The sequence below is a fragment of the Xenopus laevis genome, chromosome 8L, assembly GCF_017654675.1.
Source record: "Xenopus laevis strain J_2021 chromosome 8L, Xenopus_laevis_v10.1, whole genome shotgun sequence".
Taxonomy (NCBI): Eukaryota; Metazoa; Chordata; class Amphibia; order Anura; family Pipidae; genus Xenopus; species Xenopus laevis.
This window is the reverse complement of record NC_054385.1, coordinates 56,465,422-56,489,925: the sequence shown is the minus strand read 5'-3', so window position 1 is coordinate 56,489,925 and position 24,504 is coordinate 56,465,422. Positions and strand designations below refer to the sequence as shown.

Sequence of the window (24,504 nt, the reverse complement as noted above, 5' to 3'; positions counted from 1 at the left end):
GATACTACTTTGTTTCTGAAAGGACTGTTTTGCCCTGAGAAAGCCATCTCCTGGTGTTGTTGACTCTTCTGGTTATACCTATTAACTCACGTTTGAATGTGAAGGATATAGGAGTTCTGGCTTAATATTCCTGATACCGTTCAGAAATCAGAAGCTCCGGTCTAGCAATTTTATAAAGATTCTGGCTCATTATAAATTCAACCCATATAGTAACATATCTGAATTATTTTCTTTTTTTTTACATTTCAAACTCAGGTAGACACAAGCAAGAGACAATATATATGAATCTGCTGCAATAATTGAGAAATGTGAGCAGAATACTGGTGACCATTTATAAATGGAGGAGCGATAATGTGTCAGAGCCGACATGGTGCAATATTTTGTTCTATGTAGAACAGAGAACAAACATACCTGAGAGTTATCGCATTGTCCTTCTGTGTCTGAATTCACTTCTTTCAGTCAACTAATAGGTTCTTTAATGCTGGAAAATATTGCTTCAATGGATAGGATTTCTTAAATCTCTATCCAGAAATTCCAGTTCCCAGCATTTCTAACATTCGATTTCCACTCAAAGGCTAAGTAAATAAATGACAGAGCATCCCTTAATAAGCACATTGAACAGTTTTAGTATAAATCACACTAATATGAGGAGGAAGGCCACTGAGGTATGAGCTGTCAGCAGCTCACTAGGATCTGACAGAGACCTGCAAATACTTTCCACATTCTGACCCTGACTGTCAATCAGAGCCTGCTGTGCATTTACAGCAATCACAGTCTGCAAAGCTGACATTTGGCTGCAGTGTGTGCTAGCTGTCACATACCATTACATTGTACATTTCCCCACACCAAAATGCTGGTCAGGCGAGGGAGCAAGAGGAAGTGTAGAATGCCCCTTAGAGGAAATCCGTTCAGAATGATAAACACACACACAGCCCCGCTGCAGAAACCATTACTGCTGATAAAAAGGTTCCTTATTTCTGTAGTGGAAATGATCAGAGAGACAGCTCAACGTTTTCTCACTCCACCAATCATGCACAGTGAAATACATGATATTTCTTCATCAACTTATTTTGTTGACTTTGGGAACGGCACATATGGAGTCTAGTAGCACTTTTGGTGATGGGTTCCACACTACTAAAGGTGCAGCACAGCATGTTTGTCACTTTAAGTGGCATACCAAATCCCATCTAATTTCTGTTGTTTATGATGTGTGATTATGTTTTGGGAAAAGGGAGCAATGCAGTCTATGCAGGCAGATCGATAATGGCTGTGGGTACCACTCAGGGCATGGATCTAAGGTACTTACCCACACGGTATGTAATTGAGTAGAAAACTGTTTCCAACACACAAAACATTTTGCTACAAATAAATGTAGATCCATTACTGTGAATGCAGACCCCTGTAGATGGCTAAAAAAATATTATTAGTGATGCATTTTCGTATCTGATTATCTTCAGTGACATTTCATGTTCTTCACAAGGTTACGAAAGACTTATTAAACTACCCGGGTCACTAGAATGTACAGTAAAATAAAGAGATTAAAAAAACAAAACATAACTAAATATAGCAATAAAAAAGTAATTGTACTATTAGCAATAACTTTATGGAAAAAAAACACAGGCATGTAACAGTAGGGTCACACCATGTCCAGCTGAACGACCATGTAATGCAGGACTAGTTGTAGTTACTGTATATTCAGTCTTTAATCCTGTACTGACTTCAAGTACTACATCATGGATAAGGAGGATAAGAAGATATAAAGTTAACAAAAACTTACACAATGGAACACAAGGCCATCTTGGATTTATTCCGGCTGAACGGGGAGTTGCAGCTTGCAGGTGGGGGGATGCAATCCCCTGGCGGGGGCCCCTTGACACCAAGTTCCTCCCTTGTGGTATGGGGCATTATTTAAGCCTACTTCTTTCAATCCTATTCTTTCTATTTCCTCTACTTTTTTCTCCGTTTTTTCTGCTTCTTCCATGTCTGCACCTGCCATTTTTTCTCCTTTCATGCCCACACATTTTACTATCTACTACTTACCGATTTTCCTATCATCCCCTTCATATTTGTGGTCATTTTCTTCATACTGCTACCATAGGCATGGAGGAAAGTAAAGGAGATTTATGGAGGCTTCGCCTCCCAAAAAAGGGAGCAACTTTGATATCTTCATATATAGGTTCTCCAGTAGAAAACCTACTGCTAGTAGCCCCCCCAGAAAACATTTTCACACTCCCACTGCAATTGTAGTAGCTTAGCAGTGAACCTGAGTGCAGGAACAAGTGGTAATTATGAATGCAGGCACAAGGTATTGAACATCCCATTTCTGTTAAAGTTGTGCCCCCACATGCTTCTTCTTAAGCTCCCCACATTTTACGTTAACTTAAATTCCTACAAATATTCATTAAAACTTACTCTAGTGTGTATAAACTTTATAGGGACTTGTAAGCTCAAGTAGGCAGGGACTGCCGTGAATATGGTATATCTCTGTAACATGCTGCCCTGTATTAAATAAAAGTATATAACTAATAATGATAGGTTATTCTACACATGGGCCCTGATATTCCAAATATAGCAGATGATTAGTACAGGGCTCCCCTTCCCCCCAACATTCCTGTCTTGCACTGAACGCCCCTTTAGTAGCAGTATTTGTGTGGATATAATAACAATGAGATAACATTTAGTAAATAAAAATCAAAATCTAGGTTTTGCAAGCACGCATTGTATTTTCTAGCAGTAACCAATAGCTAGCATCTCATTCACATGCAATATTCTCTTTTAAACCATGGCAATTGCTTTATACATGACATATGTGACACCCAAGGAAGCCAGGAAGAAACAATATCTTTGGAACAAGCTCTAAATATTTTGTATATGTGGCCAAATGTTACATAGGCACATAAAAATAAAATTAAAAAAATCCCTCTCAGCTATAATCAATTATAAAATCATGTGCCCAATTAAAATAGCAATGCAAATCACCCTGGCTATAATGTAATCCTTTTTAGTGGTTTTGGCTCGAGATCACATAGTATCTGCGGTGTCTTGAAGGGAAGAATTGTTGCTTTGCTGAAAACCATGAACTCTCAGGAGAACTTTTAAAACCTAAAGGGTCTTTTCCGTTTGGAAAGAGTATTAGAAATGTGCTTGTGTGCAGTTGCGACACAATCATCAGAACAGGGTAACTTCAAACAGATTGGGCTTATCATAAATAAATTGCATTAATCTTGCCTGGCTTAAAATAGAAATCTGGAACCTGAAGAAGAAGAAAAAAAACAAAAAAAAAACAACTGTTGTCAGCATGGTGCTAAAGGAACAAGACTGCAAACAAAAGCTGGCTTTAAAGGAAAACTATACCCCTCCAACAATATAGGTCTCTATAAAAAGATATTGCATAAAACAGCTCATATGTAAAACCCTGCTTCATGTAAATAAACCATTTTCATGATAATATACTTTTTTAGTAGTATATGCCATTGGGTAATCCTAAATAGAAAACTGACATTTTAAAAAGTAATGGTCACTCCCCTGGGATCCTAGGATTCACGGTGCACACAAACATACCAAACAAACCTACATGTTAGGTCACATGAGCCAATTAACAGACAGAGTTGTGTCTTTTGCTTCCACACTTCTTCCTGTTACAGTTAGAGTTGTAGTATTTCTGGTCAGGTGATCTCTGATGAAGTACACAGACCATCACAAAATGGTGGTTCAAGGCAAGAGATGTAAAAGGGCAATATTTACTTAAATATATATACCAGTTTGCTAAGATTCTTTAATATGCCACTTAATATGATATGAACTATCTGTTGTTCAAGTATTCATTTTGAGGGTATAGTCTGCCTTTAATAGTCAAACCATTGCACAGCTTTGAGAGTTAAATCATACCAGCCATGACTGACAGCACTGCTGACACTGACATTGATACAGTTGGGAAGGGGCACTAATGCAATAGTTTGGGGTGTCCCCTCTAGAAGGCAGGCAGCAGTGACTGGGGGGGGGAGCAATATGGCCAACTAGGTTGATAATTGGGCAGAATAAACAATATGGAAGGTAGTGTAAATGTCTTTTGACAATGCAGAATTTAACCCCCAGTTACCACAGGGTTTACATAAGCTGAAACAATTCTTTGGCTCATAATATAAAAACATAAAGACCCTGCAAACTGTTGTCATATTTCTTATCCTTATGGTTACTTATTTATGGGCAGAATGACAGTTTGCTCTCCAGAATAGCCCTGAAGCTCAATTAGGGTGAGATTTGGGATGAATACTTATTTGCTTTACTAGATACTTTTGAAATCATGACTGAATGGCTGTTTTTTTTAAATAATTAGTAATGGCAACTCATTCAGTTATTTGTAATATTTTAACAGCATTTTAGTTCAGATTTGTAAAATGTCTAGTATGCTTTCTTCATCTTGCTGTAGGAGATATTGGGATTTTCTAGGTCTGAGTTGGAAAAGTAAATTTTCTCACTATTTTAGTCAAAACTGTGCAAAAGCAGCAGTAGTTGTAGAGAAAACGTTATTATCGTTAGCCTTCAGCACTAAAATCAGGCATATATACAGGTAAATACCCTATTTGTTACAATACATGTAAGCCATCATTCATGATAGCCCAAGCTTCTGATGTGCCTCGCAACATCCAACCATTCCCTCCAAAGCCCTCCCAATTTTTTTAGCTCCTCTTCCTTTTTAGGTCCACAAATCAGTACTGCCACTCTTATTCGGGGAAACACATGGGAGAAAAGTGATTAACATTTATATATCTGTTCAGTCATTATTTGTGCAATAATTAGTGGTAATTATTTGTGAGCAATAGCTGCCTTGCCAGGTGGAATGAAAACCCTCAGAACCCTGTGGCATATCATAAAAATGGCATAATGTTAACTTTGCTTTTATGAGCCATATTCCCTTAACTCATGGACATCCAAGCCCAAACCTAAATTCAATATTTGATTTGCCTTGAAAAAAAAGCATTGGGACAGCTCCCCGTCTATCTATTTTCTTTTTCCTAACTTTTATTCTAATGAAATTTGAGTGCTTTATTAATTAATTATTATTATTTTAATTCCATCAATTAGGAAAGAAGTTGATCAGCACTGATACTCAATTTAATTATTTCTATTCAATTCAAGTATTAACACCAACAGATAGGCGGTTAAATGAATTGATGTTAATGAATTTATTATACTGTATATGGGAATGTTTTCATTTTCACATATTGATTTGGCACAATTTAAGCACTTGCACTTTATCTTAAACTGAATTGCTTGGAATCGAACTTGGGAATTGCGGGGTACTCTATTTCTTATCTACTAAATTCAATATTTGCTCATTACAACATCCCTTTAAAAGACGGATTAAGCGTAGTTTCTGAATGTAAGCAGAGCTGTTTTGAATTTCACAATTGCTGCAACATAAAGTTTTCACAAGATGGAACAGATAAATAATGCATCTAACGCCACAATTTGGCACTGATTCTTTAATTGCTGCAAATGAGTGTGTAAGCTGGAAACAATTACTAAAATAAGGCCCCTTGAACGTAGTGCAAATAATGACATGCTAAATACAGTCCTTGTTTACCAAAGGATTAGCACTTCTCTGCAGTGATTGATGCCAATAAAACACCGCCCACACTTTTCACACCAACTGTGTCAGTGTTTGCCCCATGAACAACTCTAAAGCACCCTAAATGAGGCTCTCCACCAAACACAGTTCCTTTATTCTGAACTGTCCTGACTATGGTCACAAGACCTTGCAAGTTATCATATTTCTCCATATTATCCATCACTGCAAAAATCATAAATAGTATAGGTGTGTGCAAACGACATCCTGCAGCCGCTCACATGATTTTAACATTTTCCTCAATTTTATACATTATAGCACACAATGAGGCAATTCTTGGGTATAATGAGCAGCAGATCTAGCCTGCTTACTGATTATGTAACTACGAAAAATCTTCAGAGGGTTTGGCATGCACAGCCACCCTGACCCCTCACTATCTGCCCGTTTGCATCCTCTGCTCCCCGCCAGCTCTTAGGTAGGAGAGTGGATAATGAGGGGAGATTTATATACAACTTTAGAGGAAGCAGATCCTGGCCCCTCTGCAACTGCAGGGTCTGCTGCTTTCTCTATAGTTACACCACTGCTATGGGTTATAAAATGATAAGAGCAAGGCCAGATAAAAAGGGGAGCAGTTGCAAATAGCAGATGTGAGGACCCCTAAAATGATGCTGGGACTAAGGGTGTTATTTATCAAAGGTCGATTTTGTGAGGTTTTTTCTACCTCGATTAAACTCACAACTCGAAATGTATGCTTATTTATGAAAAAACCCAGATGTAAAAAACTTGATTAAATGCAATCGGGGAAAAAACTCGAATTTATTGAATTTTAGAAACCTTGAATACCTCAAGTTTATCACATTATAGGCTGAAAACCTTGAACTTATCGAGTTTTCAAGCACAAACCAGAGTAAAAAAAATTAAAATCATGAAGGCAAAAAACATCTTCAAATGGTTAACAGAACCTCTGCTATTGACTTCTACATGACCTCGACAGGTTTTAGCTGGAGTTTTTTTGCAGCTTCGGGGCATAATATATTTTGAAAATGTTTTGGATTTTCCCACCGAAAAATTTTCGTTTTTTCCCCCAAAAAATTTACATTTTTTAGTGAAACTACCCTCTAAAAGCTCAAGTTTTTCAAGAGAACACAACTTGACCTTTGATAAATAACCCCCTAAAAGTATAACATATTCATGGCTGATATAATACTCATACAATTTTTTCATAACAGGCTAGTAAGAGAAAATATTACCAACTATGTATTTTTTTTAAAAAGCTGGTGACACGCAGCCTATACAAACCAATCCGATGGAATATTTTTTATTAAGTACAGATAATAATACGATATCCATCATACCTTGAAGCCTGGGTGGTTGCAGAAATCAGACTGATGTCATTTTTGTCTTCACCTTAAATGTATAATCGCTGAGCAACTCTAATAGCTGAATTATGTTCATTGTAATGTCATTTTAAACCAGCCTACTTTTACTTTTAAATGCTGATGCATATTATCTACACTGCAGGGTCTTATGGGTTCTGTAATTGTGCCTTACTTGTTTTTTTTTCTGAATCAAGTAAATCAACAAAACGTATTTTAAGAAGGCATACCAATGAATATTTTTGCAGCTGTCCTGCATTTCGTTCTCACTCTGCTCCAGTATACTTATTCTGGCTACATATGCCATCTACTGGATATAGGAAGTATTGCATGAAGATGTGGTTTAATTTTATAACTCAAAGATCAATGTATGTATGTATATTTCTATTTATACAGTGCTACTTATATACACAGCACTGTACAGCATAACAATATATTAATAAAACAAACAGGGGTCATTACAATAACAAATACAAAGTACAGTAAAGACAAATACATATAAAGTACATATCAAGCATATCTGCTTGATGAATTGCGACAACCCCTAGTTTAGCTTCTCAACGGCTGCCCAGAGCACACTGAGCATGTGCCGTGTCACTGACACTACTAACAAAATCCAAGATGGTGATCCCCTTGTGCACAAATGAAGGCCTAAATCATTATTGTTATAGAAATTCTGAAACTTTGAGTTGGTGCGGGAAGTTCAGTATATAAAATATGGCATTTCTACCCATATCTGTTTTTAGGGTTTAGTTCTCATTTAAAGGGGATGTAAAGTCAAAAAATGAAATTCCTTTAACGGGTCCATTGTCTAAAAATAAACCTATAGTCAATATACTTCCATTAAAAATTCTGTACCTTTTACATAAAACTCATGATCTGCGCTCCAGCTCTCCCTTCTCTCTATGCACTCGGACTTCAGCCTGCATGAATCCCTCAACATGGCGGGCCGGCCCGTGGTAGTAGAGCGGCCTATTGAGGTAGTAGAACACATGGACAAGAATAGTAGAGTTTTTGTGGACATTTTGATTAAAGAAGTTCAAAATGAAATGTTTAATAGCACATTCCTTCTGTATTAATGGAGTTCAATACACTAGTACATTTTTGATATTTTACACCATGGGGCAGATTTATCAAGGGTCGAAGTAAAAATTAAATTTTTAAATTTGAATTTTGAGGTAATTTTATCGAAATTTATCATGTACCGTCTCTTTAAATATTTGACTTCACCATCTTTGGAGTCATTTGGTGGACTTTGAAAAATCTAAGGTTTTTTTTTTTAAATACTTTGATTCGAATTCGATCTGAATTCAAATCGAATGATTGAATACAGCCTATTCACCCGAAGTTAAAAAAAAATGTTTTTTAAATAAATTTCAGTTGGTCTTTTTTTTATTAGAATTTCGAGATGGTGAGAGTTTAAAAAAAATCCTATTTCCATGTTACTACAAATGAGTCCCCATCAGTATCATGGTACTAGGGCATAGCACCCCGGCCCCTACCAACAAAATAGTAATTACGTTTTCGCAGCTCAGACATAAGCCATGACAGAACAATATCATTTACATACTTTGTATTATACAGTTTTGGACCCTTATGTTAATGTATTATTTTCCTTATTCATGCCTTAGCAAAATTGTTCCAAGTTACTGTGTAGAGCAAAACCTAACATGTCAGCTTAATCCCTGAAATTTGACAAAGCATTCACTTAGAAACAGGAGTGCCGATTTATATGCACTTGTTGTGTATTTTACATACATATAGACATTATATAAAGATGTTCATTCATATATAATAATTATTTGAAGTTGAAGGGCACAAACAAGCAAAAGAAGAAAACTAAATTATATGTAATTCTGTTTCTTGTATTTAGTACAGAGGTATGCCTATTCTGCCATGATCTTTTAGTATCTTTTTTTTGTATTAGCAGAGTAAACTGTTGCTACTTTGTGCAGTTTTTGCCCGTCTGTAGTGGTTTCATGTAAGGGGTTGGCAGAGTCAAGAGTGAGAACTGGAGGAGATAGTGGGGAGGTGGCAAAGAAACTGACACAATCGCATAGATCATGGCACTTATCTGCAAGCATTGAATTAAGAAAAAAATGATGCCCTGGAAGCAATGCAACAAGATGTATTTTTATAAAAACAAAAACTTGAAGCAACTTTTAAAAAAAAAAATCACTAACTGGGCCATAATTTTAAATAACACACAAGGGTTTAAGTAGGTGGGAATCTTTGTACTGCTAAATGCAGTTTCTAACCTAATTCCTGCCAAATATCCATGGCTGATGAGATTTGTCATCCACAGTAAAAACGCACGACTGCAGGCAACAAATCTCCTGAAAATGCATCTACACCGGCAACAATTGAAATCGCCTTGTGAAGTCGCCTAAAGTTTCCTTGCGTAGGTTTTACCACCGCTGATTTCAATTACTGCCGGTGGAGATGCATTTTCGGGAGATTTATCTCCCGCAGTCATGTGTTTTTTATGGAGGATGACAAATCTTAACGACCGTAAGGAAAAAAAAGTTAAAATGCAAATTATTCAATGCTTATAACTGTTCTCTGGTATCAATGGGACATTTTGTTAAAGAAACATTCACAATTATTATTATTTAGCATGTAAAGTTTGTTTCTAATGGTAGACCCTGTCAGATGAATATATATAGCCAATGTTAGATTACATACTTCTCCCAAAGAAGAGCTTCTGTGATTTACAGTCGAATTAGCTCAGATCCAATAACAATTCTGGTATTCTTTCATGTTGGGTGGCAGGGGTCAGGAGCTGTGGGACACACATACTTTCATTTGGCTCCCATTTGTTGCTGTCATTTCTGCTTTTCCTCCTTGCCTTCAGACAACAGGATGTCTACATGCCAACAGCATCCTCCATAATAATTGATTTTGAGGTCACTGTTTAAGTTAATTCAGTTTATCAGCTCAGCCAGTATGTTTAGAATTCCCGGCCAAATGCAATTCAAACAGCAAAAGGTTGCCCAGTGGTAAATGGTTTCCCCAGGTGCCACTCTACTAATCCTACCTTTTTGAAGGCTTAACATATTAATCCAGTGAATATTTCTACAAATCAGACCATAAATATTTTGGATTTGCAGCCCCTTCTTAAATTATCTAAAGTAAAAAAAAAAATTATATTTTTGTAACACATTATCGATACTTTTAAATTCAACAGTTTATACTGAAATGGTTCATTCCAGCACATTAAATAATCGTTTGAATTCTTGCTGCCCAAATGAGAATTGCAATAAGGACTCGGGTGCCATCAAACTCATTGGGACCAAATGACACCGGTATCTTCATTGAGACGTGTCAATATGTTAAAAACATTGTTGGGGAAAGTTTTAATAAATGGGGAATATATCAAACTGCTGGGAATCTTTCATGATTCTTTAGTTTGATATCGGATAAATAATATAAATAATAAAGGCTCCATTGTATAGCTGAAGTGTGAAAATTCCCTACAAGAAGTCAAAAGCCTGACATCATTGAAGTTTTTTTTTTTTGGCATCTCTATAACTGTAGAGAAAAGTTTTTTTTTTTTTACAGGGGTTGTGATGAGCAGTGGGCCCCTCGGAAGTTGCAGAGTAGTTTTGTCAATGATCGTACTTGTGTTTATCTGCCTATTACAGGTAAGATGGTAAGTCACATGTCCTCAAGTTTCAGAAGGAAGACAAAAAGTTCTTTATTAAAGTTAACAAATTGCAGTTAGATGAGACAAGGAAAAGTAGAGTGTAAGAACATATAAAATACAATATACAAGTTATGAACAGGGCACAATTACTGGAAACAATATAAAAACATGGGGGAAAATGCAAATGAAGAGAAACAAGCAGAAATGAGTATTTACCTAACAGACTATTCTCATCTGTATTTTAAACATCGCCCCTGTTTAATAGTATGAAGTGCTGTTCATAAGAAGGCAGGGGGCAGTATGTACAGAAGAAAACAATTATAGCATATGGTGCGACACTGTGGAAAATGTTGGCCCCTCAGTCTGCTTTGTATGATATGGGTTCTAATGACTGAGAATCTAATTCAATTTGAAGCAGTAGATTGCACTTTAGCAGTCACGGCTTGTCAGTTAGCAGAGCTCCAGGACAATTCATGCAATGCCTACAGATTCAGCACCAGATCTTCAAATGTTTACATAGTCATATTAAACTCTCAGTGCTACTAGTGGCATCAACTCAGGAATGCCCCCCAGCAATCCCATTTAATTCTGTGAAATTTCTCCTGAAAACAAAAACTAGCAAATTCAATTTTGCAGCACTTTAAATTCTTTATTCTAGTTCATGAGCAAAAACAGGTTCTGAAGTGTCTTTTTTAAGCTTTTATGGAGTATATGTGCCGCATTATCACAAGAAAGAAACTTTAAAGGGGTAGTTCACCATTAAATTTAAGTTATGATGCAGAAAGTTATAGTCTTCTAACAGTTGCCACTGATCTTCATTTTATATCGTTTTTCAGTTATTTAGCTTTTTGTTCAGCAACTCTCTAGTTTGGAGTTTCAGCAACTATTTGGTCTTATTTACATTAGTGACCAGAGAGTGGTTTGAATTAGAGGACAATGAATAAAATAAGAGGGCGACTGAATAGAAGGAGTATTAATAAAACGTAGCAATAACAATAAAACTGTACTCAGAGCAACAGTTTTTTTGGCTGCAGAGGTCAGGACCCTCATTTGAAAGCTGGAACGAGGCAGAAGAGAAAGGCAAATAATTCATAATTTAATGAAGAGCTATTGCAAAGTTGCTAGGAATAGAACATTCTATAACATACTAAGGGGCATATTTATTATGCTGTGTAAAACATTCACTGAAAAAAAAAAAAACCTGTAAAAAAACTGTGTAAAATAAATGGTGAATTTATCAATTTATCAAGGTTTGTACGAAAGGCAGATTTGCCACCGTTATTTTACATGGCTTCCGGCTGAAGTCATGCTAAGAAAGAAAAACGCATAAAAAATGTACGCAGTTTTTTTACACGGTAAAGCCTGGCGATGTATGGTGTATTATTCTGCTGTTTTTTATACAGCATAATAAATATGGTAACATTAGTAGTTTTAATGCTTCCAAAATAAGATAAAATGGAAATATTACTAATGTGAATAAACTACCACCACGATTGAGTAAGCAACACATAGGTGCAAGCAACAAGATGTCAAAATCACGTTTCTCTCTCTTTTTTTTTTTTTTTTTTTAAATATACACACAATAATGTAGATGTCTTGAGTTTCCCAGCTGCCACTTGGTTGGCAAAACCACCAACACCACGAGCCAATGCCTGCCCTAATTCGTACTTGTTAGGGATACAACCATTACATAGAAGACACACAGGTGAAAAGAAGTTTGGAGTCTCATTCAAGATAAAAACAGCAATTATCCTTTGCAACAAGAAGGTAGGGAAACAGAGCAAAAAATATTTACACATTTACCTCTTAATATAGGTAGATAAGTATAAAGAGAAAATAAAAGGTATGGTGGCTCTTAAAGATCCTTAAAAAAGCTGTGTATGTAAAAAGTCATGATTATACTAGAATCCTCTTTGTAATGAACAGCAATGCAAACAGACAACAGGATTCCACATTCTGACATACCGCCGATTTGAGCCCAGTAAATTAAGTTAATCAATACTTTTATAAATAATCTAGTAGAAGATCAGCTGGCTGCTTTTGCATAGCTTGTTAAACCAGGACAAACACTTGTTTAGCAATAAAACCAATTTAATTTAAAGGCAAGAAAATAATAATACTATAAATTATATTTAAAGGTTTCTTAAAGGAAAATAAAGAGAATGATAAACCAGAAAATAATTTGAGCCACGCACTAGAAAGACTTTCAACAGAAAGACAGCAAAAAGTTCCATTCGCAAATATGCTTACAAGACAAATCATCTGCTCATACGTCTCTGACAGGGTCAAGTAGTTTGTTGTCTTAAATGTTCTTATATTGGCATTATATACATTTCAATGTCATGCCATTAGAGCTTCCATAAATATTTATATATTATAGGTTGAATTGTTGAAAGCTAGCCAGTGAAGCATCTTGCAATAAGACCACTGTTTATGCTTCTGGACACACACAAAAGAAAGATTCCAAAACGATGCACCACATCTGTACAGGTTAAATGCAGAAATGCACTTGTGGATACTCTGGTGTCTCTCCTACACTTGATCACGCAGACGGGCCAGTCTTTGCGATAATTCATCCTGCACAAAACAACATTTTAATAATTGGTTTCAAAAGGATTTATTATTACTGTTTTATGAATTACTGGGGCTTGGACTCTTTAGTTTTGACCTACCTTCCACCTACTGAATGGAGCTTGTTCTCTGCAGCTATAAGTGTGTGTACTTGTGTCAGTCTATACAAAACTGAAAGTTTAACATGCCATCTCACAACATTGATCACATGTGCAGATATTCGTTTCTAGCCCTTGCATAATCTGTTTAGGGTGCTGCATACCACTATTATAACCAACATATTATTATTTGTGTAAATGTTGGGGTTTTTTTTTTAGATTTCGGCAGCTAACTGGTCATAGATCTCTTTAAAAATGAAATGCATTCTATAAAGTCTTTTATATTTCACCCACAAATATAAAAAGTACTACCGGAAACTTTTTCAGAAAGAACTGTATGCTGATGGTATTTTCTGAACCTGAAACCTGAATATTAACTGTTAGCACAAGAATATACTTTTATATGCTGGGCTTGTGACCTATATTCTTTAGTACAGCTCCACTAAAAAGAAAATTAAAAAAAAAAAAATATATATATATATATATCTATATATCTATATATATCTATATATATCTATATATATCTATATATATATAGTCAATGGAGGAGCCGGCACTCTCGTCAAACGGTTCAACATTGCCTGGGTGCAGTGTCCAAAATTTTTGAAATATTTATCCCACAAAGAAGGTCCGCACTCTCAGGACTTAAATTGAAAATATGTTTTTATAAACTAAACGACTATATATATATCAATATTACTTGACAGCAATATTAATGACAGATGCACAACCATCTTATTTGTATGCCATATGATACAGTCCCGCAAAAATCTGCCGTACCCTGTGGGTTGCAGGTATAAGTTTCGGGAGCGGGTAGTATAGATGCGGGTTGGCGGTTCTCCGGGTTTCTGGGTCTTCTCAATAGCAAGTTTTACTCCTTTTTTTCTGATCACGCCCACTTCTAATGATATCACTTCCGGTTTACAATGACAGCACTTCCTGTTTCTTGATGGTCAGGGTCGGGTAGCTGTTCCAAGCAGGGAAGTATGTGGGTTGCGGGTCGGGTTTAACAAATTGCTTCCGCGCAGGACTCTACCATATGAGCAATTAAATCATCCCTTACCTGTTCTGTGGATGCTACACTGGTGCCAACAGATCCAGTCTGGCCTTGAGGCAATTCCATGTTTAAGTCAAGACTGTTAAAAAATATATAAATTTTTTAGTTAATTAAATATATTCCAAGATGTGTTGCCTGGTCTATCAGAAATAAGACTCAAGAGTAGTCATTTTCCATGTAGACATTTTGTACAAATAATTCCACTAGCTGCCTATAGTCAGATGGGAGGGAACTAGATCTGTAGTTAATAAAAAAAAAAATAGGGTACATTTTTACAGACTGCTGTACATATTCTATGTGTTTAGTTCATCTCAGAGATGTGTATAGAGGTATGCAAGCAGAGCTCACACAGCAGCAATTTTAAGTAAAAAGATCACTTGTACAATGCAAATGCACCTGCTGACTGAACACAGGTGTAAACATAAAAGCGGCATGGATAACATTGTAGTACCTTCCGTAGTAGTAATATATTCTCTCCTTTTCACCAAGTGAATTTTATTATATGCCCTCCCTAATTTATCAATTTTCTCTTTAGTGAAGAGAGGTGATAATAAACTACTGCACTGTGGAAATCCCAGATTTGCAATGTCAAAGGTTTTCCTAAAACTTACACTTTTTTAGACTTTTCTAAATAATAAAATTTGGAACAAACTTTCAATTTATGGCAAACAGGATAACATTTTTTGCTTTTTTTTGACATTTTCATGATGAAAAAACACAAATAAGCAAAAAAGTGTGGAATATCTTGGATAAATAAGCCAGTTCGTTCAGATTTCTGTTGTCTGACAGCAAAAATTTGAGGACAGAAATTTGGCTTTAGCAAAAAATATAACAGAAGTTTTTATGAATGCAGGAAAAACAATTCAACATTTGAAAAATCTGGGCTTAGACACGGACAATGAATTTGACAGAACAAGGTTTCTCCCATTTTGTTGTAACATGCACGAGTTCATTTTAGACACTTCAGAGGGATGATAAACACTTACCCGGTTTCATCTGCCATCTCTAGTAACAAATTATCCACTTGATTCTTGAAAGAAAGTAAAAAAAAAAACAAAAGGGAACTTAGTTGTATAAGATCTGAACATAAACATAAGCAATTAATCTATCTACTGCAAAATATACTTTGTGCTCCGTGCAAAATATGTAAATTCAAAATTCCAAATTTTACTTTTCACCTTCCTAAAGTGTTTAATTTTATGCTCATAATTAATCCTGTCATGGGTATAAAATCCTACATTGCTGTGAAAGTGTGTTTTAGTATCCTTGACCACTGTGACGTAAAGGTTCTGCTATAAATAGATATTCTACACAAGAATACAAACACAAGGCCTAATTTGAGTGATTTGCTACCTGTGCATTTTCCAGCTCGGCAGGAGGACAACAAAATACTTAAATTTGCCTCTTCTTAGATTCGCACTGTATTATTCTGACCCTGCCAGTGCACCAGAAGTCAGCAATAGAAAAAAGTACAGTACTAGAGTACAGAAACATATCAAATGTAATTCACTAGACACACTTTGGAACTAAAACTGGTGGATAGAAATCCTAAAACCTGCCGAATTGCTGTTTAAGTCAATGGGGGAGGTTAGGGATCAATTTGGAGTTGTTTGCAGCCTTTCCGACATTCGAGTTTTTTTCGGAGAAAATAACTCGAATTGAGTTTTTTAAACTGATATAGAATTCGATTCGATTTTTCGGGTCGATTCAGTTCACCCGAGTTTTAAAAATTCGATTTCATTAATAAATTTCGATTGGTAGAATTTCGAATTTATGGGAGTTTAGGTGAGTTTTTAAAAACTCACATGAATTTGAAATTTGACCTTTGATAAATGTGCCTTCCTGTATTTCCAAGTAAGGCACATTTATCAAAGGTCAGATTTCGAATTCATGTGAGTTTTTAAAAACTCACCTAAACTCCCATTAAATTCGAAATTCGACCAGTCGAAATTTATTAATAAAATCTAATTCTTAAAACTTGGATTAACTGAATCGACCCAAAAACTCGAATCGAATTAGATTTGAATTTATGAACTCAATTTGAGTTGTTTTCTCAAAAAAAAAACTAGAATGTCAGGAAGGCTGCAAACAGCTCCAAATTGATCCCTGACCTCTCCCACTGACTTGAACAACAATTCGGCAGGTTTTAGGTGGCGAATAGTCGAATTACAGTTCTTAAAGGGCCAGAGTATGATAAATCTCGAAAATCAAATTCAATTGTTTTTTAAAAGCTCGAATAGAATTTGAATAACTTCCTAGTCAAATTTGAGAGTTTTGACCATAAAAAAAAATTTGAAAATTAAAATTCGAATTTTCAATTCGATCCTTCATAAATCTGCCCATAAATGTTAAATGTTACCTGTGGGGTGGTTAATGTGGTAGTGTTACTCATTGAATCTTCCATTTGCTGTGTCTGCACATCTAGGGTCTCAAATTGGTGTTCAAATTTGTCCATTAAAGCGGAGATCTGGAGAAAATAATTGCATGAATAATGATATAATGATAGAAGGAAAGATGAAGAAAAAACAAATACAAAGCAGCATTTTGTAGGAATGATATTACCTTTTCCAGGTTCATACTCTTCAGAGTAGCATCCATAGATTTCACGACTCCTGCCATAGACTTTGTCACCTAAAATACAGAGGTAATAAAAATAAATTAATGAATTGCCCTTAAAGGAGAACTAAAGTTTAACTAAAGAAGTAGCTAGAAATGTTGTACATTATGTTTTGGGCTTCTGTACCAGCCCAAAGCAACCACAGCCTTTTAGCAGTAAAGATATGTGTCTCCAAAGATGCCCCAGTAGCTCCCCATCTTCTTTTCTGCTGATTCACTGCACATGTTCTGTGCTGCTGTCACTTACTGATCTTAGGGACCCACTCACATTATACAGTACTCATAGAATATAAATGTCACAATATAAGGCTGATTAGTAATTAATACAGATAATTACTACGTCACCACATAAACCAATGCAACTAGCATCAGAATTTAATAATCAGCCTTGTAGCAGCAGTTTATATTACAGACAAACCTAATTTTCTGCTTGATATTTTGTGACGACCCCTAAGCTTAGCTTCTCAACAGCTGCTCAGAGCCCACTGAGCATGTGAGTGTCGCAGACACTTTCCAAGATGGTGACCCCTGTGACAAGTTTGAAGTCCTGGATCATTGCTGCTATTGAGAAGCTGAAACTCTGGTGCAATACGTTCAGTATATGAAACATGGCATTTTTAGCCATATCATTTTTTGGGGTTTAGTTCTCCTTTAAGAAACAGTTGCAGAGCAAGTGGATCATGCATGCTTTTTGTAAATCTACCAAGGCTCACTGAATATCTTGGGTATTTGCAGGTTAAGCTGGTAACATAGCCCTTAGACACAAATTATAATAACATCAGAAGAGTTTTAACTGCCCTTACAAACAGAGGAACATATAATGGGTGCAGATTAAATTGCCAGAATACAATACTGCTTTAAAGTGGATAAAGCTTTTCATGGTTTCTGTATGCTCCTGTAGAAGAATTATATCCTTGTCTTGACTTTCATGGATTTCGATAGGAATGTGTCAGCAACACTAAACAAGATTGGGCACAATATTCTTTTTTTAACAGGAGTCACTAAACTGCCCCAAAGCCAAATGTACATATCATAGCTGTTTTTTTTTCCTATTGATGTTCATATGAAGGTTTCCATATCATGTCAAGTTACTTCCTTACACTTACCTTGCCCATTGTCACAGCCGTCTGAACTCTTGCGGCCACAGCATCCACCCTGGCGCTCATCCTTAAGAAATTAATACCTTGATTTTTCTGTCGTATTGCATTCTCTGCATGTATCCTTGCTATCTCTGTATTGCCCTTCTGAATAGCCTAGAACATATCCAAAAGAAAAAACATTTATAACAAACAAAACAAGCAACATGTGAAGTATTTGGAAAGAGAAAGATTATTAATCAGAATATATTGCCCAAAAATGTAGAAAGATGACAAGACAAATCTGTCAGAGGGTTTAAACATGTTTTAAAAAAACAATTTTAACAATTCATTTTCTTACCTTTTTAATTTTAGATTTCTCTGTTTTTTCTTCTTTTTCACATTTTTTGGCATTTCGATGCAATTCTTTAGCAGCAAATTTCAAGTTGAACAGATTCTCTGAATGGTTAGTTAAGGTTACAAAGCACAGAGATCTACTAGCTTATACCATCAAGAGGCTATGGTTTATACATGAAAGATTGTACATAGTTCTAAATTGGGGGGGGCTATTAAGATAAATACAGTTCTGGTTCTTTGTTAAATAAATACTGACAGATCCTGCACCTTATGTGAAACAAGTAATTAGAAAAAGTCTTTATTTCTGGTAAACTTTCTGAAAACAATTGAACTGAACAAGGGTTGGAAGGTGGACAACCCCTTTAAGTCAGTGTTAAAAGCAGCTGCACATCTGTACATGTACACCAGCTCTATGAAATCACAGAAAGTCCCATTATACATCCATTCCACCTTCCAAATATCCAGGGGTATAACTACAGATAATGTAGACCTTGTGGCTGCAGGGGGCCCAGGAGGTATAGACGCTCTAATTCATATACAATTTCAATAAATATTTGTCAAACAGGTCAACCTCTAGACATTTTGGGGGGTTGTTGCAAAATGATTTGCTGTGAAGCCACTGTGAGTATTCTGTCTGGCACACAGAGTTCAGAGCACTTGAATAGGAAAATCATTTTCCAAGGAGAACACTCTCTTTGTAGAAGGTGCTGGGGAGATAATAGAGAGCACCTTGCGACAATCCATTTATGAAATGTGAAGCGGTCAGACTGGACCACCTAAACACCAGCAAATCTCCCAACGGGCCCAAACTTCAGAACAGTCTATAAAAGAAAGTTACTTGCATCCTCTGTATCAATAAGTTCTACGAATACCTAGCTAGTCCTCACCATGCAGCATTATCATAAAGACACTGACATGCAGTTAAAGGAGAACTAAACCCTAAAAATGAATATGGTTAAAAATGCCATTTTATATACTGAACTTATTGAACCAGCCTAAAGTTTCAGCTTCTCAATAGAAGCAATGAGCCAGGAGTTTAAACTTGTCACAGGGGGTCACCATCTTGGAAAGTGTCTGTGACACTCACATGCTCAGTGGGCTCTGAGCAGCTGTTGAGAAGCTAAGCTTAGGGGTCGTCACTAATTATCCAGCAGAAAATTAGGTTTGTCTGTAATATAAGCGGATGCTACAGGGCAGAATATTAAATTCTGATGCTAGTTGCACTGGTGTCTGTGCTGCCATGTAGTAATTATCTGTATTAATTACTAATCAGCCTTATATTGTGACATTTATATTCTATGTGTACTGTATATTGTGAGTGGGTCCCTAAGCTCAGTGACAGCAGCTCAGACCATGTGCAGTGAATCAGCAGAAAAGAAGATGGGGAGCTACTGGGGCATCTTTGGAGACACAGATCTTTACTGCTAAAGGGCTGTGGTTACCTTGGGCTGGTACAGAAGCACAACAATTAATGTACAATATTTCTAGCTACTTCTTTAGTTGAGCTTTAGTTCTCCTTTACAACATTTAGCCAGTTTTATAATGTCTGGCAGTGATTTAGCTTCCACAGTACAGGGTTTTACCCGTTTAATGCTTAGAATAAATGGACATATATAAATGCACTACAGTTTATCTAGATATAAATGGTTAACTACAGCATTTTTCCTTCTCTGTTTGCCAATACAGCATAATCTTTGTAGCAGTAAACAAATCTGTTTTGGACAACTATAATTAATATTGCTTCACGGATTTTCAGAAAGAAAGGGGTTAACAGATGAGTGTTTTCCCGTTGCTTAATTGTACAAAATATGAAGGAAGCCACCAGAGGCACTACATTAGTATGTCAGCGAGATCACGCTGTACTGTTTCTGTAAGAACACGCTATTTATAGTAGAATGAAAATCAATCTGTGACTCATAACTCTTGAGTTTATTTTTAAATGGATACTGCTGCATTAAAACAAGAATGGATGTTTCCTTAGCGGGACTAGTTAGCCCTGATCAGCTGGTTTATTATCTTCAGTTTACAGGTAGTGCGCTGACATCACCATCACATGCCTACTGAACTACAAGTCACATGATGGCTAAGGGTGCAGCCAGTAATCTCATACTTCATAGATTCTAATAACTGCTCTGCTGCCTCAAGTATAAATGAAGGTCTGCTCTCTGAACACTGTTCCTTTGTTAATTTATTTGGCTCTGCAGCACATGATAATCCTATAGTATACTATTTCCATGTCATTTTCATGAGTCTTTTACAGTGTGGCAAAAGCCAGTCTAGCTTCACACTTTGATGCAGGAGGCAGAGCTAGGTCCAATAAGTCTATCTATTGCCACAGAATCAGGAAGAACATGGCAGCACCAGTGTATATATCTGTTAAACAACAATGTTTTTTGGGAGGACTAGCACTGCTTAGTAAAAAGTTACAGAGCCCAGTAATCCCAAATACTAACCTGGGAAGAAAGAAAGAAAGAAAGAAAGAAAGAAAGAAAGAAAGAGAAAAGAAAGAAAGACTCCTCTTTGTTTTTAAGGACTTGCCAGTCAGCATGTCAGGGAGAGCCTGTGTTATTAATAATGGTGGCAGGCAGACAGACTGAATGTTACTGCCTAAAAAGTGCATCTCTAAAATAAAAGGTACAAAAGTTCAAAAAAAATAATCATTACATGTGGGTGTCTGTCTGAATAAAATACCAGGCTTGGAATTTAAACTTCTATATGACCATACTCTGGCTCTATATGGCTTACTCTGGCAACCACATAGCAGTTTGGATATCAGTAAGGAAGATCAAGAGAACATGGTCAGAATAGAAAGATTAGCATTTAAATTAGCATGCATGCATTCTGAATTGCATAGGTCAGCAATGCAAATACCTAGGCAACAATAGCCTGAATAGAAACAGCAATAATTCAAAAACCATAAAAAAACTGGAAAGCTGCTTAGAATAGAGTGCAATCTAAAAGCTCAAGTAGCTGAAAAAATTCTTAACATCAATAACTGTCCTTGTAGGCATGGTAATGTAGAAAGGTATGCAATAACGAGAACAGGGATAGGTTATTTCACCCTGGATGTTAGTCCTTCTCTGCATATTTATTCTGATAGATAAGTTCATTTCCCAAACAAACAATTCTTGAACAGTTTTCTATTTCTAGAAAAATAGAAAGAGAAAAAAACCAATAGGCTTGTCTAAACCTCATTTCCAGAGGACCTCTTTTTCAAGTATCATTTCACTAACTATGTGGGAACCCTAGCTAGGAGAAGGACCTGTGAGTTGTTGGATCAACAACTGGAGATGTAATTACTGTACTCACATTCAGAAAGTAGATGATATATAGCATTTTTTGAGCCCATCTGCTCACAGAATGAAGATTGGCTGCTGCCTGCTCAGTTTGGAAGATGCATTGGAAGTAGAAAGACTGGGAGGCTCTAGTAAGGTTTGGGGGACAATTTTAATGAGAGGTTGAAAGCTCAGTGTTGCAGTTCAGACACAATACTGAGCTGGCATACTTAATAGCCAAATCGGATAGCGCTCACATGAATGCTTATGGTCCTTAGTGTTCTATCTTTTTTTTTTTTTAAACATATATCCACTTAGGGGCACATTTATTATGATAAATTGATATAAGAAGAAAGCATTCAGTGTTGAGCAAAATAGATCCGTAGGGGTTGAGTTACCCAGAAAGAAGGGGGGTACAGGTGCTCAAGCCCCCAAACCTTCAGCTCGGAAAGGCAAATACTGCAAAAAAGATGATAATGGGCTGGCACATACCAAACCACACTCCTTGAAATTGATGTAGTAAAAAGTATTTATTAAAGGAGAAGGAAAGGTTAAAATTAAGTAAGCCTTATCAGAAAGGTCCATCTAAATATACCCCCAAAGTAGTGCTGCTCTGAGTCCCCTATCAAAAGAAACACCACATTTCTTTCCTTCTATTGTGTACACATGGGCTTCTGTATCAGACTTCCTGCCTTCATCTTAAATCTCATTGCCCTGGGCAAGAGCATGCTCAGTTTGCTCCACTCCCCCCACCCCTCCCTTCTCTACTGTAATCTGAGCCCAGAGCAGGGAGAGACTCAGGCAGGAAGTGATGTCACACCATGTTAATACTGCAGCTCCTATCCTAAACAAACAGAGAGTTTCTAGAGCTTTTTACTCAGGTATGGTAAAACATTCTACAGAATAAATATAGCATTCTAGCTTTCACTATTGCAGCTAATCTATTGGCAATAAAATGCCTCCGTAGCTTTCCTTCTCCTTTAAGCAAAAAACATCACAAGGCCTAATGTGTTTCGTGCCTTAGGGGCACTTAGTCATGTAGTCATATTTAAATGAAAAAGGACCAATCAAAGGCATGTATCCTACAGCCAATCCAAAATAGGCTGGAGTGTAGACCAATCCGAGACATGCTTAGAGTGACCAATTAAACAGTACAAATTAAGTATAAACATCAATTGATACATTTTGTCCATAAAATATCAATTACAAAAGTGAAAAAGGATAGAAGTGTTTTTTTGCAAAACGTTTTTTTAGCAATTGAACAGCATAAATGCTTCTTAAATGTAGATTACATAGGGTGACAAGGTGTAAATACATAGTTAATATCTTAACAAAGCACGAGACATTATACTTTAAATTCATTCCAATTGGCTGTCTGGTTTTTAACAAAAGGAGGGTGGTTTGGTATGTGCCAGCTCATTCTCATATTTTTTGCATATTTATTATGCTGTCTGAAAACCAGCAGGATAAAATATGCCAGGCTTCGCCATGTAAAAAAACGGTGTAATACTTTTATGCGTTTTTTTTTTTTTTTTTAGCGTGACGTCCGCTGGAAGCAATGTAAAATAACAGCAGCAAATTTGGTGTTCGCATGGTGTAAAATTATACACATATTGATAAATTCACCATTTATTTTACACAGCTTTTTGTTCAAACCGTTTTTTTTGGCGAATTTCGTTTCACATAGTATAATAAATATGCCCCTTAGGGTTTTTTTTTTGCCATTTGGTGTATATACTCGTACAACTTTATACATTTGTAGCAATAAGCCTGTCCAGTGTGGGACTTCCTTATATGAAAAGATAAATCCTTTTTCCAAGTGGATCTCTGCCCTCCCCTTTTTTTAGCTTTACTTACTAAAAGCCTAACTTGAATAGACCTCCTAGATAACTATTACTATCTATAATTACATTTGACAGCTCAATCCAGGGGTCTTTTGAAGGCCAAAATATAAGTTTATAGTGGGCAAATATCTCTATAACTGAGAGATGTGTAAATAACAAATCACTGCTCTCTCCGCTGCCTCAGTAGTACCAGCAACACTAGAACACAAACACTGCCTTCATTCACATTAAACTCAGGTTTCTGGACATTCCCTTTAACAGCATAAGACTGTAGCACTAGCCAGAAACATGCCCAGTACCTATACTTCTCTCACACAGCCAAACACGCCTCTTACTGTTCTCCACAGACACAACTGATTTTCTGACGCTTCCGAATTCTCTTAACAAAATCAGGATACTCTCCATGTTAGACATTGTCCCAATATCTTTCTCGACCGGTGTCTTGTCTCACTCCACTTCTATTTCTTGTTCTCAGGACAAGTTTAAACTCTTCCGGTTTCTTGGTGCACTCTACTTCCTGTTAGCGGCTGACGTCAGGTTTACTTTGACAAGACTCGAAGTTTCGGGGCGGGGCTGATAGCTGAAGGGGCGTGATAATAATGATGGGCTGGATTGTTGTGTGGATCACGTGTCGCACTCGCAGCGTGTACGGAAGTGGCCGAGTCCAAGGAATTTGCTCTGTGTGATGTTGATGAATGCAGGGCACATTGCCGGGCCATGTCTGTCAGTTGCCACAGGCAACTGAGCTTGCAGTTGGCTACTTCGGTCCCGACCGCCCGCAGCCGTGCGCAAGGGCGCGCAACCGAGGACGCTCGTGCGTAATCGAGGACGCGCGTGCGTAATTGTGCGTAACCGTGCGCAGCCGAGGGCGCGCATGCTTGTTCGTGCGCAAAGCAATTCGGCTTTACAGGGCGCACCCACTTTTCAGTGAGGTAACACTGCCGGACTAGGGGTAGGCTGCATATAAGGTAAGTGCCTGGCGCCCCTCAATCTTTGCGCCCTAGGCACGTGCCTCTTGT

General features: G+C 36.8%; 2 protein-coding genes across 2 annotated transcripts in view; one reads left to right on the top strand and one right to left on the bottom strand.

Moving 5' to 3' along the window:
* The window catches only part of tent5d.L (terminal nucleotidyltransferase 5D L homeolog), a 97,034-nt gene that overhangs the window by 25,563 nt on the left and 46,967 nt on the right, over positions 1-24,504 (top strand). The gene's annotated exons all lie outside the window — the stretch shown is intronic.
* chmp1b.L (charged multivesicular body protein 1B L homeolog) lies at positions 12,665-24,256 on the bottom strand. The gene is made up of 8 exons (XM_018229955.2): positions 23,884-24,256; positions 18,371-18,468; positions 18,040-18,186; positions 16,880-16,948; positions 16,677-16,784; positions 15,304-15,347; positions 14,324-14,396; positions 12,665-13,168 (listed from the first exon to the last, which is right to left on the bottom strand). The coding sequence occupies exons 1-8, from the start codon at positions 23,897-23,899 to the stop codon at positions 13,124-13,126; spliced, it is 600 nt and encodes a 199-aa protein (XP_018085444.1). The 5' UTR covers positions 23,900-24,256; the 3' UTR covers positions 12,665-13,123.